This window comes from Haliotis rufescens, unplaced genomic scaffold (assembly GCF_023055435.1).
Source record: "Haliotis rufescens isolate VD_foot unplaced genomic scaffold, xgHalRufe1.0.p SCAF_14, whole genome shotgun sequence".
NCBI lineage: Eukaryota > Metazoa > Mollusca > Gastropoda > Lepetellida > Haliotidae > Haliotis > Haliotis rufescens.
This window is the reverse complement of record NW_025963824.1, coordinates 29,851,892-29,870,313: the sequence shown is the minus strand read 5'-3', so window position 1 is coordinate 29,870,313 and position 18,422 is coordinate 29,851,892. Positions and strand designations below refer to the sequence as shown.

Below are 18,422 nucleotides of genomic sequence, written 5' to 3'. Positions count from 1 at the left end.
GGAACTTGTCGGATACCCTCATCAGTTTATACCACAAAAAAACATTAAATCTATTCAGTGTCTGAATGATGTTAATAGCTCTTCCTTTTAACTAGCCATCAATTTTAACGAGGCTTTTAATGGGTATAGAAGCGGCCATGTTGTCCTAGATTATAATTGCAATTGAAAGGAAAAGAGCATCTCGTTCTAACGAGATCGTTAAGTTCGGTAGAAAGTGCACATTTATGAATGACAAAAGTAGTTCCGCATTCCTATGAGGTCACAGAGGTCAAGGGCGTTTACCTGACCAATGAAAATCTTTATAGGGTTTATGACACATGTGCAACATATGATTTTATGTACTCGGTTATTTGCCACTACAGAGATAATAAAATTCCACCCACGGCAGATCTGAAGATCTGCAAGTGATTGAATGTGTGTATGCGTGAGTGAGTGAGTGAGTGAGATACACCCATTTCTAATGTCTACCGCCGTGATATAGCAGGCATCTCGCTAACAGCTGCGTTAACCCAAACTCACCTAACTTGGTGACAAATAACCAAATTTTGTTAATTAAAATATTTCACCAAGTGCCAGTTGCTCCTTTTTCTACCCCTAAATTCCTGAGGTAATTCCAGTCACGACCTCCAAACAACAATCTCTATTTTTTTAGATTGTTCAGATTCATTTGCCAAAGTGCAAAGCCATTTGAAATCCAAACTTACTCTTCAAAGCAATGTGCTGCCGTGACGACCCACTGGTTGTCTATCAGGGTACCCCCACACAAGTGGTCTCCATGGTAACGCATCGATACCTGTGTACAACAAATAACATCAACTGTTATTCCATCCGAAGTCGAACTTTTATCACCATGTCATATCACATACTGTTTGTTTGTTTGTTTAACGCCGCACTCAGCAATATGCCAGCTATATGACGGCGGTCTGTAAATAATCCAGGTCTGGACCAGACAATTCAGTGATTGATTTCATGAGCATCGATCTACGCATTTGGGATACGATGACATGCATCAACCAAGTCAGCGAGCCTGACCACCCGATTCCGTTAGTCGCCTCTTACGACAAGCATAGTCGCCTTTTACGGCAAGCACGGGTTCTACCCCGGATCTTTACGGGTCCTATAGCCACGTGGACATAGAAGGAGACCCGAGTAGAGAATAAGACTTCAGCAACCCATGCCTGACGTAAGAGGTAATAATTATTCGAAAACAAGATATTTCAATTATTTCCCTTTTGTTCAAGAATAGGTCTTCAGCAACCCATGCTTGTCGTAAGAGGCGACTAACGGGATCGGGTGGTCAGGCTCGCTGACTTGGTTGATGCATGTCATCGTATCAAAACTGCGTAGATCGATGCTCATGATGTCAATCACTGGATTGTCTGGTCCAGACCCGGATTATTTACTAACCACCGTCATATAGCTGGAAAATTGAGTTAAACTGTAAACAAAAAAACCCAAAAAAATCTTACAAGTCGCTCACTCATTCACTCACTCACTCACTCACTCACTCACTCACTCACTATAACCACGCAGACATACCTGCCAGGGAAACTCTCCCGCTACGGCCAGGGTGCCGCCGACAATCCTAGCTGGGTTGGACCCACCACACTGCCCTACACGAAGAGAGTATAATTAATCAGCGTCATGGTGATGGGTTGTTTGTCAAATCAGGGAAATGGCTGTTTTCACAGATGCAATGCTGAAATACTACATTTATCTGAAAATATCACTCGAGTGAAAAAACAATCTTCTTCAATGACAAGATGGTTTGCAGAGGCTATGGGTGACAGGGATGGGATTTAAAAAGAAATGTTTTCCGAAAAATCTAGGAAAAAGGACTATCATGCCTTGTGAAAATGCTCTCTGACATGCTGGATGCGCTGAACGACGATGTGTTGTAGCCTATCCCGTGACCTGAAACAGTAACACACACTAGGCTGTGGAACTAATGAGGGGGGGGGGGGGGGGGGGGGGGGATTAGCTTTGTCGGGTTACACCATCCGTTTATACTATAATTGCTAACTGTTGCATAAAACAATATTCACTCACTCGCCTAACCACTTACTAGTGAAAACATGGAATTCCTGTAGCAGCTTTAATGTTCATAGCCTTTCAAAAACAAATTGTCATTAAGTGTACGGCATTTCATAAACAAATTGTCATTAAGTGTACGGCATTTCATAAACAAAGTGTCATAATGTGTACGGCATTTCATAAACAAAGTGTCATAATGTGTACGGCATTTCAAAAACAATTGTCATAATGTGTACGGCCTTTCCTTAATAAAGTGTCATAATGTGTACGCATTTCATAAACAAAGTGTCATAATGTGTACGGCATTTCATAAACAAAGTGTTATAATGTGTACGGCATTTCATAAACAAAGTGTCATAATGTGTACGGCATTTCATAAACAAAGTGTCATAATGTGTACGGCATTTCAAAAACAATTGTCATAATGTGTACGGCATTTCATAAACAAAGTGTCATAATGTGTACGGCATTTCAAAAACAATTGTCATAATGTGTACGACATTTCATAAACAAAGTGTCATAATGTGTACGGCATTTCAAAAACAATTGTCATAATGTGTACGGCATTTCATAAACAAAGTGTCATAATGTGTACGGCATTTCAAAAACAATTGTCATAATGTGTACGGCCTTTCCTTAATAAAGTGTCATAATGTGTACGGCATTTCATAAACAAAGTGTCATAATGTGTATCACATGTCATTGCACGTTTAAGAAAAAAAGACTTTGTGGGGAATTTTATGACAGACATGGACAAAAGGAATGCATACCATTCCTTTTCGTGCAATAAAATGATTACTGTGTTCCAGCCTTAAAGTGTTTCGCAAAATGTGTTAATAATCACATAATACAAGCAACGACTCCTTTCTAGAATTAACTGAGTGTTCAATATTTCAATTGTCATCATTTGTAATTGCATTTGTTACAGTAATTAAATAGGGATTGTGTCAGTTTCTATATGTCACAAAGCACAACTAGCATCCGGGTACCCTGGTTCGGCGATCAGGGCTGAACACAGAGGTGAGGTGTAACGTCGCGTTCAATTTCATTGCACTTAAATCCGAGCGCCAGGCAGGGTAACAACACCTACTATCTTTTGGTATGACGCGGCCGGGGTCCGAACCTCCGACCGTCCGCTGTCCGGTCGTACGCTCTACCACTAGACCACGGAGGCGGTCTCCAGACAGTGAATCCAAGATGGCGGTTAACGAATCACGTCATTGAATTTAGCCGATGCGTTTCAAGTATACATCATTATTGACAAACCAGTGAAATCCCGTCAATCCCCAATGTATACATATGAACAGCCACTACATGTACACGGTGATTGTGGATGTCACGTGGTGGTTTCCATGGTTACCGGGCTAAACGGGCTGCAATAAAAGTGACAAAATCTTTTACTAAATCTCTTCTAAAAGCCCAGTCCGATCCACGATTCCGACTATATCTCAAGTATGTGCTTATGAATTACTAATATCTATTACTGATGGAACCATGTGTTCGCGAAAAGGTGAGCGTATCCTGCCCCGGCTGTGTCACAAACACATGCAAAGACAAGTCAAGTGTGCACCTGATCATTCACGGGAAACACTTTAACATAATGATATGGTACAAGTTGCTTCACTTCCCAAATTCGTAAGAGGCGACTAACGTGATCGACTCGATTATTTACAGACCGCCGTCATATAGCTGGAATATTGCTGAGTGCGGCGTTAAACAACAAATAAACAAACTAACAAACTTCCCACATTCACACCCGGTTCTTTATTGGCGGTTACGGAAAGGGCCGAGTTTGGCCGACTGAGACGAGCAGTGGATCACGGCATGCGTGTTCAGCAAAATGAAAAACAGTCGTTATACGTTTTTAAGCTGATAACAGATATCTTTAAAAGAAGAATAGTGCCACTAGGTTTACGAAACTTAACTAATGTTGTTTGAAATATAATGTTGAAATCAGGCGTCAGATATTTATATACTAATACTTCTTGATTAAATTGAGTACAGTAAGTGTCACAAATAAAATTATTTTACAATTTTTTGTCATCAGTTTTCGTTAAAAAACAAATTGAAAATCTTCAGAATGCGTTTACTGTGTAACCTATTTAGTCATGCACACTAGTCCGTGTGGCTATTCCAATGTTTACATTTGGTTGTGGGCGAGGTCTCACTGGCATTTGCTTATTCCATATCATATTGATTGTGGAAGAATGACGGATAATTATTTGCATGGACATCTTAAAACAACAGGGGGTACGGGTGGCCCAGCCGTCGAAGGCGCGGTAATTCGCGATGATGATTGTGGGTTTGAATCCCGGTTTGCCCCGATTATGTTTCTAGGTTTGTCAGCAGCACACCCGAAACCATGGGTTTCACCGGAGTGGTAAACGTCTGAGACCTGCATCACTTCGGGCTTTCCTCCCACATCAAGCTGCCACGCTTTGATATCACTGAATACTGTTCAAAGTGGCGTTAAACTCACTCACTCTTCAAAAACACCGGATATGTTTTGCAAATCTACGGAGTCCGCCATCTTCAATACTCTGTGGAGTGTTTCCAACCGTCGACCAAGAGTACACGGATGCAAAATTAGCTCCTTACCATTCCCGTGCGAGACATGTCCGGGCGCCTGTGTGACATGCGCAGTGCTGGGGTCCGGGTAACAACAGAAGTTGAGGAAGCCGCAGTGACTAAGAGTCTGGAGTTCCCCTGGGTTACACGACGACCCGAACAGACCACGGCAGTGGCCGCCATATTGAGACTCACATTCTGAAACAACAGGATCAGGGGGTATACAGAAATGGAGACTACTGCTGGATTTGAAATAATTAAATAATGACATGGTACGCATGTATGTATATTTTTCAGTTTGTTTAGAATTTTACGTGACCCAGAAGAGTGAGCGAGTGAGTTAATTTAACACTGTTAATATGACACAGCAGGAGCGAGCGAGTGAGTTGGGTGCACGCCGCTGTTAGCAATATTCCAGCAATATCACGACAGGAGACGCCAGAAATGGGCTTCACACATTGTACCCATGTGAGGAATAGAACCCGGGCTTGACGAGCGAACGCTTTAACCACTCGGCTACCCAAAAGCCCCAAAGAATATGGATTACACACTATCTCAGTATGGTTGAACGTTGTGAACAATGTGTCATAGAAAGTGTCAGCTAAATGAAGTTATGAGACCCATTAACCACCTCCGTGGTCTAATGGTAGAGCGTCCGCCCGGAGAGCGGAAGGTCCGGGGTTCGATCCCCGACCGCGTCATACCAAAAGACGTTAAAAGATGGTAGTTGTTGTTACCCTGTCTTGCGCTCGGCATTAAGAGGCTAAAACAAGGACTGGTCGGCTCGGAGTCAGTATACTGTGTCTGAGTGTGGTATTCATGTTAAACTGCGGCATGGTATCTCAGTGAGCTAGCACTATAAATCGGCATCAGTCCGGACTAGTACAAGCAGCCACACACATACATACACGTGTATGCACGTCTCTATATAAGTGCAATAATCAGTAAACCTCATTTTACCTCACCTATAAGACCCATTAACAAAACGCGGACCGTGAACGTTAGCCACATTGGTGGCACCGAGGAACATGTTTAAGGTCCTCACAGCTTATCTAGGATTCGAACCCAAGAATAGTGGGTCTTGGCTTTGATGACTATCTCTTCCAACTTCCACGACTTGCACTAACAGTATACGCAAATACGTCACCTGTAGTTTGGCCAAGGGACATGTGGACCAGGCAAGCACTGAGGAAGATTTTTAAAGTCGACATAATGAACTCGGCAAACTGAACATTTGGCAAGATAAGACAAGATAAGCGAGTGTATGGAATACCTGACACTGGATTCAACAGGTCGGCGATAAGCAAGTGTTAGATAACTCATCTACCGTAAAACCTCTTCTATACGAACCCCTATCACTGATTATCTGTGTGTGTGGCTCTTTGTACCAAAGGGGCGGTCGGGTAGCCTAGTGGTTAAAGCGTTAGCTCGTCACGTCGAAGACCCGGGTTCGATTTCCGACATGGGTACAATGTGTGGAGCCCATTTCTAGTGTCCCCCGCCGTGATATTGCTAAAAGCGGCGCAAAAACAACATTCACTCGCTCACTCGTTGTACCAAAGGCGACTATGCTTGTCGTAAGAGGCGACTAACGGGATCGGGTGGTCAGGCTCGCTGACTTGGTTGATGCATGTCATCGTATCCCAATTGCATAGATTGATGCTCATGATGTCAATCACTGGAATGTCTGGTCCAGACTCGATTTATTAACAGACCGCCTTCATATAGCTGGAATATTGTTGAGTGCGGCGTTAAACAACAAAAAAACAAAACCTCTACCAAAAGCTCGGAATTTGTTTTCGAAATGCTAGAAAATGCTTTTTTTGGCTTCATTCAGTTAAGGACTATAAAAAGAGCATATATCAAAATAACGCGAATTGACCTAATCTAGTCTGTCCTAACTGACACTGTGATTACCCTAAAAATGTACTTTTACAGGTAAAATGATGATAAACTTAGAAAATATTCTTGCATTGTCATGCATGTATGAAACGGCCTGTAACCTGAGGTAATCAACTGACACCTGTCTCGAGGTGATGACCTCACACCGTCCCGTGCATTCTCACAGGTGCAAATGCCACCCGAGATTGGGGTGGTCTCAAAATATTGCTGTTATTGTACTTAATTGGCATGTGCGTTAATGGAGTATCAAACTTTGGATATGTACTGCATTATACTTGCTTGGAAACATGATGGAATGGTTAAAAGCTATGAAACGGGATGGGTATTGGAAGGTTGAGGTTTTTGAACCAAGAAGTAAATATATAATAGAATAAACAGTGTAGCAGGACGTTAAAACTGAAGAGTGAAAATTATTTGTACTTCTACCATAGAATAGATGTACAGTAAACTACGGTTATAACGAACTCAAAGGGACCACTAACTTTAGTTCGTTATAACCGTAATTCGTTATAAGCATATATACAGCATAACTACAGCATATAGTCGGGAACTAAAAAGTGTGTTCGTTATATCCGTTAGTTCGTTATAAGCGTGTTCGTTATAACCGTAGTTTACTGTATGTTTATGCGAGGATGATACAAAAATCGTTAAGTTAACTATTGTTGGTTTGGTTGGTTTGTTGTTTAACGCCGCAATCAGCAATAATCCAGCTGTATGAAGGCGGTCTGTAAATAAACGAGCCTGGACCAGACAATCCAGTGATTAATATCATGAGCATCGATCTACGCAATTGGGATTGATGTCATGCATTAACCAAGTCAGCGAGTCTGACCACCCGATCCCGTTAGTTACCTTTTACGACAAGCATAGTCACCTTTTACGGCAAGCATGGGTTGCTGAAGACCTGTTCTACCCCGGAATCTTCACGGGTCTAAGTTAACTATTAGTTTATAAAGGAAGTACAAAACAAATAAAGTATTTACATTTTACACTTTGCCTGATCGTGTCAGTGATGTCATAACTTCACCGTCTAATCTCTGAATGAAGCCAAATATATATTATTTTTGAATACGTCACGATCTCGTGCTGTTCGTCAAAAAGCGAATCAAGTAAAGTTTTGTGCACAGTCACCAAAATAGCTCTTGATTTCAATTTTCTTTTTCAAAATATAATGTTAAGTGTAATTGAACTAAAAGGCTGAGGGTGTTCCGTTTTCGATTGGTGTAACTTAACAAGACAAAGAATACATGTAAAGTCGAGATGATTTATATCAATAAAACTGATAAGTAGAATCAGTTATTTAACCTCACGGTTAGATATTATGAGCAACGTACGGTATGGGGGTACGGACATACAGTTAACCAAGTCACCGAGACTGACCCGAGATCCTTCAAGTTGCCTCTAACGACCAGCGGACCGCCTCTGTGGTCTAGTGGTGGAGCGTCCGCCCGGAGAGCAGAAGGTCTGAGGTTCGATCCCCGGCCGCGTCATAACAAAAGACGTTAAAAGATGGTACTTGTTGTTACCCTGTCTGGCGCTCGGCATTAAGGGGCTAAAACAAGGACTGGTCGGCTCGGAGTCAGTATACTGTGTCTGAGTGGGGTATTCATGTTAAACTGCGGCATGGTATCTCAGTGGGCTAGCACTATAAATCGGCATCCGGACTAGTACAAGCAGCCACACGCACACGTACATGCACGTCGCTATATAAGTGCAATCATCTTGGACGCGACGTTAAACCCCATTTCACCTCACCTCACCTCGAACCCACTGTCATAGAACACCTTAATATATCTGCACGGTGAATTGCGGCAACTCAGACCACGGGACCGTCCATGCCACGAAAATGTCAAAGGTAAATCACACCTTCGATTCTTTCAATTACTGTTAGCTTTTATCGGCTTTTAAACATCTTCATGAGGTATTTTTGTCTTGGTATTACTGTGGTATTAAAACAAAACACTCAACAAAACTTAAGAGTTTAATACCTTTAATACAAACACCATACCAATATTGTTCAATCAGCAGCAGGACCTAATCATATTTCTTTATGATATCTTCGATCCAGTCAAGGAAGGAGGAGACACGGGTGTATACTCCGGGGGCGTTCTTCTGGCCACACCCGATACCCCAGGACACGACGCCCGCTATCTTCCACACTCCACCCCTCCTGCACACTAGGGGGCCGCCAGAATCTCCCTGGAACAAGACCAGTGTTATGTCAGAGATCCGTGGACAGGACACCCCCTATCTTCCACACCCCACCCCTCCTGCACACTAGGGGGCCGCCAGAATCTCCCTGGAACAAGACCAGTGTTATGTCAGAGAGCCGTGGACTGGACACCCTGTCTTTTAGATGCATATACTATCATTGGCATGCGGACTGCTCCTATACAATGGACGTTTTTTCAGTCCTTGGCATCAATGTAGTGTCATGATAGTGAACCAGGACTCACCTGACACGCGTCTTTGCCGTCCTGAGTGTATCTTGTAGTCATCAATGGTGTGTCATCACTGTGAACGTGGACTCACCTAACACGCGTCTTTGCCGTCCTGAGTGTATCTTGTAGTCATCAATGGTGTGTCATCACTGTGAACGTGGACTCACCTAACACGCGTCTTTGCCGCCCCGCGAATATGTTGTAGACATCAATGTAGTGTCACGATTGTAAACGTGGACTCACCTGACGCGCGTCTTTGCCGCCCTGTGAGTATCTGGTAGACATCAATGTAGTGTCATGACTGTGAACGTGGACTCACCTGACACGCGTCTTTGCCGCCCTGCGAGTATCTTGTAGTCATCAATGTAGTGTCACGATTGTGAACGTGGACTCACCTGACACGCGTCTTTGCCGCCCTGCGAGTATCTTGTAGTCATCAATGTAGTGTCACGATTGTGAACGTGGACTCACCTGACACGCGTCTTTGCCGCCCTGCGAGTATCTTGTAGACATCAATGTAGTGTCACGATTGTGAACGTGGACTCATCTGACACGCGTCTTTGCCGTCCCGCGAGTATCTTGTAGACATCAATGTAGTGTCACGATTGTGAACGTGGACTCATCTGACACGCGTCTTTGCCGCCCCGCGAGTATCTTGTAGACATCAATGTAGTGTCACGATTGTGAACGTGGACTCATCTGACACGCGTCTTTGCCGACCCGCGAGTATCTTGTAGACATCAATGTAGTGTCACGATTGTGAACGTGGACTCATCTGACACGCGTCTTTGCCGCCCCGCGAGTATCTTGTAGACATCAATGTAGTGTCACGATTGTGAACGTAGACTCACCTGACACGCGTCTTTGCCGTCCCGCGAGTATCTTGTAGACATCAATGTAGTGTCACGATTGTGAACGTGGACTCATCTGACACGCGTCTTTGCCGCCCCGCGAGTATCTTGTAGACATCAATGTAGTGTCACGATTGTGAACGTGGACTCATCTGACACGCGTCTTTGCCGCCCTGTGAGTATCTGGTAGACATCAATGTAGTGTCACGATTGTAAACGTGGACTCACCTGACACGCGTCTTTGGCGGCCCGCGAGTATCTGGAAGACATCAATGCAGTGTCACGATTGTGAACCAGGACTCACCTGACACGCGTCTTTGCCGTCCTGCGAGAATCTGGTAAACATCAATATAGTGTCATGACTGTGAACGTGGACTCACCTGACACGCGTCTTTGGCGCCCCGCGTGTATCTGGCGGACATTAATGTTGTGTCACGATTGTGAACCAGGACTTACCTGACACGCGTCTTTGCCGCCCTGTGAGAATCTGGTAGACATCAATGTAGTGTCACGATTGTGAACGTGGACTCACCTGACACGCGTCTTTGCCGCCCTCTGAGAATCTTGTAGACATCAATGTAATGTCATGGCTGTGAACGTGGACTCACCTGACACGCGTCTTTGCCGCCCTGTGAGAATCTAATAGACATCAATGTAGTGTCATGACTGTGAACGCCGACTCACCCGACACGCGTCTTTGCCACCCTCTGAGAATCTTGTAGACATCAATGTAGTGTCAAGATTGTGAACGTGGACTCACCTGACACGCGTCTTTGCCGCCCTCTGAGAATCTTGTAGACATCAATGTAATGTCATGGCTGTGAACGTGGACTCACCTGACACGCGTCTTTGCCGCCCTGTGAGAATCTAATAGACATCAATGTAGTGTCATGACTGTGAACGCCGACTCACCTGACACGCGTCTTTGCCACCCTCTGAGAATCTTGTAGACATCAATGTACTGTCATGGCTGTGAACGTGGACTCACCTGACACGCGTCTTTGCCGCCCTGCGAGTATCCGGCACAAATGTTGGAGGTGTGGATGTGGCTTCCCATGTAGTAGGAGCAGAGCTTGTTGTTCATGATGGGCACGTCCACCTCCTGCAGGAAACGCTGGATGTGACCCTCTGCAACACGTCATTAATTTTAAAGAATCTGATTGGCTAGATGCCGTATTGTGAAAACCCATACAAATCATCTGGCCTGACCACAGTGATGAGTGGGTGAGTGAGTTGGGGTTAACGCCACTTTTAACAGTATTCCAGTTATATCGCGGCGTGTCAGCTTAATGTGGGAGGAAAGCCCGAAGTGATGCAGGTCTTAGACGTTTACCGCTTCGGTGAAACCCACGAGCACGGGTATGGTGCTGACAAAACCTAGAAACATAATTGGCGCGAACCGGAATTCGAACCAACAATCATAGGTTTCTGGCGTGCCATAGGGACGCTACTCTGCACAGCGAATCGCGGCGTCTGAGACTACTGGGCAACAGTGCCCCGGGGTAGTGATGACCCTCACAATCAAATTAGCATATCAATTGACCGTACTTTTCTTTTGTTTGTAAACGAAAGCGCGTATTCTGGAATCAGAGCAATCCGGGCTAGTGAAAGCCCTTCAGTACTCTGCGTTTTGTCAGATTGTTTCACATGAATATATAGATTTTCTACTCCGACTGCAACACCGAGAAGTTGGTCGTTACATGCATAACATACCCCTAACGATCCGGGTAGAATAGGTCTTCAGCAACCCATGCTTGCCGTAAAAGGCGACTATGCTTGTCGGGAGAGGCGTTAACGGGATCGGGTGGTCAGTCTCGCCGACTTGGTTGATGCATCAATTGCAGGAATCGATGCTCATGATTTCAATCACTGGATTGACCAGACCCGGTTATTTACAAATCTTCAGCAACCAGGGAGAGTATTCCCTGCTTCATCTACAAACCCGTACGAAGCGTTCATAGCTGGATTGAAAGTAGTGGTGGGAATGCAATTTGTTCAACTATACAATGGGGGCGGTCGGGTAGCCTAGTGGTTAAAGCATTCGCTCGTCACGCCGAAGACTCGGGTCCGATTCCCGACATGGGTACAATGTGTGAAGCCCATTTCTGGTGTCCCCCGCCGTGATATTGCTGGAATATTGCTAAAAACGGCGTAAAACCATATTCACTCACTCACTCAACTATACAATGGAAACACTCGGTGTTTACCCGAATATGCCGCTCCCCATCCTGTGACTGTACAAACCAACCCATCAAAGGCCTCGTCTCTGTCAGGTAAACAAGCCGCCCTGGTGTCTTTGTGTTGGGTGTCCACCCTCTTGGCCAGCTTGATCATGGCGACGTCGTTGGAGTTGGTGCTGGAGCTGTACCCAGAGTGTGTGAACACACGGGCTGCGTCGATCACTTGGCTGACCTGGACGTTGTAGATGTCGTGAAGGCCGATGCCGACTGTCCAGTAGTTGCCGTAGGTTCTACGAACAAAGTGAATGAGTGATGTTTTACGCCGATTGTAGCAATATTCCAACAACAGCGCGGGACGATACATTGCATACATGGAGGGTGTGGGAAGGTAAGAGGGACCCCTTGTAAACGTGACAGAAACAAACATGGAGTGAGTGAGTATGGTTTTACGCCGCTTTTAGCAATATTCCAGCAATATCACGGCGGGGGACACCATAAATGGGCTTCACACATTGTACCCATGTCGGGATTCGAACCCGGGTTTTCGGCGTAGACAAACATGGAAGATATTAACAATGGACTTTGTTCGAAATGTGTCCGTTCCCCTAGCAGTGAATGGGTACCCGGTAGGATGAGATGGCAATGTGGTTGTTAACCTTCTTGCACCTGAGAGGCGGCTTTGGGTGTATACTCCTCAGGGAGCTGAGAATCGTTGTTGAATGAATGAATGAATGAATGAAAGCACACTGATCCAATGACGGGGTAATAATAGCGCTTTGAGACCTGTCTGATTTGGAAATATTTATTTCTTTAAAAATACACACCATCATGATTTAAATCACTCTTGACATTACGCACAGGTCCTTACTTAGCTGTACCGTACATATACTATTTGATACTCCTGCTGTTTGATTAAGTTCAGCTTTGTGGTATATATATATATGACCCTTAATAAAAACGCATTTGTATTTTGATCGTAACTTTATTTTAGTTAAGATAATGTTGGAAGTTGAGTTGGGTTGAGTTGGGTTTAAGGCCGCTTTTAACAGTATTCCAGTTACATCACGACGTGTCGGCTTAATGGTGGGAGGAAAGCCCGAACTGATGCAGGTCTCAGACGTTTACCACTTCGGTGAAGCCCACGAGTATGGTGCTGACAAACCTAGAAACAATCTGGGCGAAACGGGATTCGAACCCACAATCATAGGTTTCTGGCGTGCCCAAGGGACGCAACTCTGCACAGCGAATCGCGGCGCCTTAGACGACTGGGCCACTTGTGCCTCGGCAATGTTTAAGTAACGATGATTGCATACACTGTCCCTGGTTCGAGTGACTTACTGCTGGAAGCAATGGGCCGCAGTCAGTACCCACTGGTCCTGGATGAGGGTCCCTCCACACAGATGCTGACCGTTGTACCGTAGCGACACCTGGAGGACAAAGGGTGGAGTCATTCACACACAGTTCAATCATTTTTATCCGACACCCCGTGGGATGTCGGGATTAGAACAGGTCACCAGTAACCTCACGCTTGTCATACGAGTGGACTGAATACCATCCTTATGCTTTGTCTCGTCCAGATTCGACCATTTACACCGGCTGTAATATTGCTGGAATAGTGCGGCGGTTAACAACATTCACTCACTCACACTGAATACACTGGTCTGAAGGATGATGTATACGGTCTCCCACAACCACAAGAATGAACCGCGCTGAACCCAGTGGGAACTTGAGAACTTCCCCATGACCGGGTTGTAAGAATGAAGATCGTGCAACCACAGTGTGTAACTAATTTTAAAGTCACCGTCCTGATTCATGCTATTAACGGATGGTGCAATGTCCAACTGACCAACGTTACGCCACTGTCATCGCCCAGAGCGTTGCCACCGGTTAGCTTGGCCCAGATACACGTGTGTCCACTCATTGTACGTACCTGCCAGGGGTACTCGTGGGGTTCAGCAGGACCCCCTCCCACAATCCTGTGATTGTGACCCACCAAGGTGACGCCACAGGTGCCTGTAAACATACGGTATGCTGTGAACATAGGGTATGCTATCAACAAAGGGCATCCTGTGAACACACTTTACTTAAATCTTTAAATTCCAAAACTGAATTCATTTTTAAGGACCATCCCGGGTACAAAACATACAGCAGTTAAAAACAAAATCCAATACAACCCAAAGAAAATCATACTGTGATGCATTCTGTACCTGTGAAGATCCGGGGTAGAATAGGTCTTCGGCAACCCATGCTTGCCGTAAAAGGCGACCATGCTTGTCGCAAGAGGCGAATAACGGGATCGGGTGGTCAGGCTCGCTGACTTGGTTGATGCATGTCATCGTATCCCAATTGCGTAGATCGATGCTCATGATGTCCATGATGTGATATTAAAATCCAATAAAAATATAACGCTTACGTGAATCTACACCGGCGCCAGATGAGTTGGTTGGTAGTGCTGGGAGAATAGGTTGGCTGTTTGTAGTATGATGGTTTGGTCCGGTTACATGGCTGCCTGATCCGGGTCCTAGATTCGATCCTCCAGTGCCCGGATGATATAAATCAGGATGGCAGCAGAGTTTAAGAAAACCGCAGTGGCTGAATGAAAGCGCGTCACCACTTCGACACGGCTCTGTGTAGTTGACACAGTACCCCTTATAAATGGTTTCACAATCTGCAAGAGATTTCAGTGAAACCATGTTATTCCGGAAACGCTGCGTTCGCGAACACCTGGTGTCATTATTCATTTTTACGTTATCCATTCGTGTAATTTCCACCGATATTTTCCCTTTTATGTGGAATCGGTGGATAATCGAGACTCATTGTTCTCTGGCGCTGACGTTACAGTAAACAACGTTTATAACGAACACGTTTATAACGAACTGACCGATATAACGAACTCATTTCTTAGCCCAGGCCGTTTGTTGTATATATGCTGTAGTATGCTTATATTGTTTGTTTGTTGTTTAACGCCGCACTCAGCAATATTCCAGCTATATGACGGCATATATGCTTATAACGAATTACGGTTATTACGAACTAAAATTAGTGGTTCCTTTGAGTTCTCTGTAACCGTAGTTTACTGAATATAGTTATAGGTCGTTACTGAGGTTAAAGTCTGCACATCTATAACGAAACGCGATTCTGTGCATAATCCGTTAATTCAGACTTGATTTAGGACCGCCTAATTAAACAGTTGTAAACTGTTGTGATTGAGTGGGTTTGGTTTTACGCCGCTTTTAGCAATATTCCAGCATTATCACCGCGGGGGACACCAGAAATGTGCTTCACACATTGTACCCATATGGCAAAGCGAACCCGGGGCTTCGGTGGGACGAGCGAACGCTTTAGCCACTGGGCTAACCCACTGCTCCTGTAAACTGTACACAGACAGGGAAAAAAGGAACGCTGTAATAACAGAAGAAAGTGTACGGGGTTATAGACCCGTCCGAAACATTACACCAACATCCTAGTAACTCTGTCCCGTGAAGACCCGGGGAAGAGTAGGTCTTCACCAACCCGTACTTGCCGTAAAAGGCGACTATGCTTGTCGTAAGAGGCGACTAAGGGGATCGGGTGGTCAGGCTCGCTGACTTGGTTGATGCATGTCATCGATCCCAATTGCGCGGATCGATGCTCATGATATCAATCACTGGATTGTCTGGTCCAGACTCTGGTCCAGACTCGAAAGGGGTCACCCATCCAACCACAGTAAACTACGGTTATAACGAACACGCTTATAACGAACTGACGGATATAACGAACTAACTTTTTAGTCCCGACTATTTGCTGTAGTTATGCTGTATATATGCTTATAACGAACTACGGTTATAACGAACTAAAATGAGTAGTCCCTTTGAGTTCGTTATAACCGTAGTTTACTGTACTCCCCTTGACAACCGTTGCTTATCTTCACCTGACCTGTGGCCTGTATGCAGGACCACGTGCGAACACATCCTTGTCACACATATCTTCACCATTTAACGTACAGTAAACTACGGTTATAACGAACTCAAAGGGACCACTAACTTTAGTTTGTTATAACCGTAGTTCGTTATAAGCATATATACAGCATAACAATAGCAATTAGTCGGGACAAAAAAATCAGTTCGTTTTATCCGTCAGTTCGTTATAAGCGTGTTCGTTATAAACGTACTTTACTGTAGTCACATGTGTCAAAACTAAACGCTTAAAAGAAATGATCTAGTTGTTTGTTTGTTGTTTAACGCCACACTCAGCAATATTCCAACTATATGACGGCGGTCTGTACATAATCGAGACTGTACCAGACAATCCAGTGATTGATATCATGATCATCGATCAACGCAATTGGGATACGATGACATGCATCAACCAAGTCAGCGAGCCTGACCACCCGATTCCCTTCGTCGCCTCTTAAGACAAGCATAGTCGCCTTTTACGGCAAGCATGGGTTGCTGAAGACCTATTCTAACCTGGATCTTCACGGGTCGCTTATGAAAATAGGGGTATGGATAAAGCAAACAATTTGTTTATTTGGCTAACACTAAGTAATGACATTTACCTGTCTGATGGGGTTTAGTTACCGAAGTGCCAGGCGGCCGCTGGTTGATGGGGGAGGGCGTGGCAGGTTCGTGATGACCCCCGCTGGAGTGGTGTCGTGGGTAGCAGCAGTACGTCATGAACCCACAGCGAGGGGTGTAGGAGTGAATGTATCCCTCCGGGCAGGTCTCCGTGTACCGGACACATATGCCATCATAGTCCAGCCGGCAGTCTGGCAGGCAGAAGTATCAATGTATGGACGTAGGTTAGACACAGACTATAACTCTGTGTACACTGACATCCATAGAAAATAGAACAACTCATGCTTGCCGTAAAAGGCGTCTATGCTTGTCGTAAGAGGCGACGATCGGGATCGGGTGGTCAGGTTCAGTGACTTGGTTGATGCATGTCATCGAATCCTAATTGCGTTGATCGATGCTCATGATGTCAATCACTGGATTATCTGGTCGAGTCTCGATTATGTACAGACCGCCGTCATATAGCTGGAATATTGCTAAGTGCGGCGTTAAAGAAAAAAACAAACAAAACAAACAGACATAGAAGATAAATACTTATGAACACATAGGTGTGAAATGATTATAAATACTTATATTATATTATTACTGTCCGCATGGTCACGGGAGCAGATTCTCCAATGAACATGTTGAGGTCTAGAAACATTAAATGGACAGAAAGACACAGTTCCTGGGAACCTTTGACGTTAAAGACATTGCACATTCTGTTCTGGGGATGTGATATATAACTGACAGGTTCTCTTGACCGACATACCCTTGCTCAGAAGGTCTTACATGATACACAAATGCCAAGACTTAGATAGCACCACCGTCAAACCGTCTTCGGACGTCTGACGGCGGGGTTATGCTTGTCTCCAGGGCGACCATCAGCGGGTTCTGGATACCATACAACACCACGGGAAATGTCTCTGATAGGCTTACACTTACCATCCTGCACAGGACCGTAATATTACACTCCAATACTAAGTTTTTATTCAGAAAACATGCGTCACCATAATACCCTTTTAAAGGCATGATTTATAACCCTGCATTTATCTCGGATTAAAAACGCGTGTTTAAAAGTTCTATATTGCTCATTTTGATATGCCATAATCTGACATTTAAGTAAACGAATATTGTGTTTTTTTTATCCATATTCATAAGTTGTAATGGCATGTAAGCAGATCAAACGCGAAACTGCAGGGGCGAGGCGATTCTTTTTCACGAGCCGATAGTTTAGAGTGTGTTCTATGATGTTCCCTTCTTTCTCTAAATTTAAATACATCACAACGTTTAGACTTGTGATAAAACATTCTTTTGAATAAAAAAAATAATTAACAGAACATAACATGCGAGCATCTCCAAAGCTCTCAAAATATTAAAACTACAAAAGGCATTTACCATTGAATCCTGAGGCCAAAGACACAACGGCCACAAAAATTGTGAGACGCTCCATCGTTACTTGACTGTCCACCTTCATTGAGCTGCCTGGATTGAGGAGATCGCAGGCTGTGTGCGGGTATAAACCCCCCCTGGGTGAGATACAGCACGGCCCGAGACAGGTGGGCAGTGGCCACCGTTCACAACTCTGATGTTACAAAACTGACCTTTTCACACAGAGTTCAGCCACTCGATATATGATAACGCTGTTTTGTTCACCGATTTCTTCCAAATTTCTAATGAATAAATACGGTAAATATAAAACGTCACACTGCAAACATGAAAACGTCGGGTTGTTTTCGTATATGGTCCTAGGACAGAAAAACGACGTTTTTTTGGACGCTTTCAAACCGTCGTTTTTCCGTCAAGATAACGTCGTTATTTGACATCGGAATTTACTTGGAGAGAACGATCTCATCAAGCACCTCCTTTTCTTTATTGCCATCTGGGATTCGAACTCTTTCCACAAACGTATGA

At 44.5% G+C, this 18,422-nt stretch overlaps 1 protein-coding gene across 1 annotated transcript in view; it reads right to left on the bottom strand.

Annotated features, from left to right (window-relative positions):
• LOC124143355 (transmembrane protease serine 9-like) overlaps positions 1 to 18,044 on the bottom strand; it is a 45,984-nt gene extending 27,940 nt beyond the window's left edge. The window contains exons 1-12 of the mRNA XM_048395469.1: positions 17,907 to 18,044; positions 16,514 to 16,723; positions 14,390 to 14,644; positions 13,907 to 13,989; positions 13,315 to 13,403; positions 12,004 to 12,266; positions 10,785 to 10,924; positions 8,541 to 8,703; positions 5,750 to 5,881; positions 4,633 to 4,800; positions 1,540 to 1,613; positions 705 to 793 (exon numbers count right to left, since the gene is read on the bottom strand). Of these exons, the coding sequence (XP_048251426.1) occupies positions 705 to 793; positions 1,540 to 1,613; positions 4,633 to 4,800; positions 5,750 to 5,881; positions 8,541 to 8,703; positions 10,785 to 10,924; positions 12,004 to 12,266; positions 13,315 to 13,403; positions 13,907 to 13,989; positions 14,390 to 14,644; positions 16,514 to 16,723; positions 17,907 to 17,985 (1,745 nt within the window). The 5' untranslated portion in view covers positions 17,986 to 18,044. The remainder of the gene's footprint in view (positions 1 to 704; positions 794 to 1,539; positions 1,614 to 4,632; positions 4,801 to 5,749; positions 5,882 to 8,540; positions 8,704 to 10,784; positions 10,925 to 12,003; positions 12,267 to 13,314; positions 13,404 to 13,906; positions 13,990 to 14,389; positions 14,645 to 16,513; positions 16,724 to 17,906) is intronic.
• Positions 18,045 to 18,422: the final 378 nt, after the last annotated feature.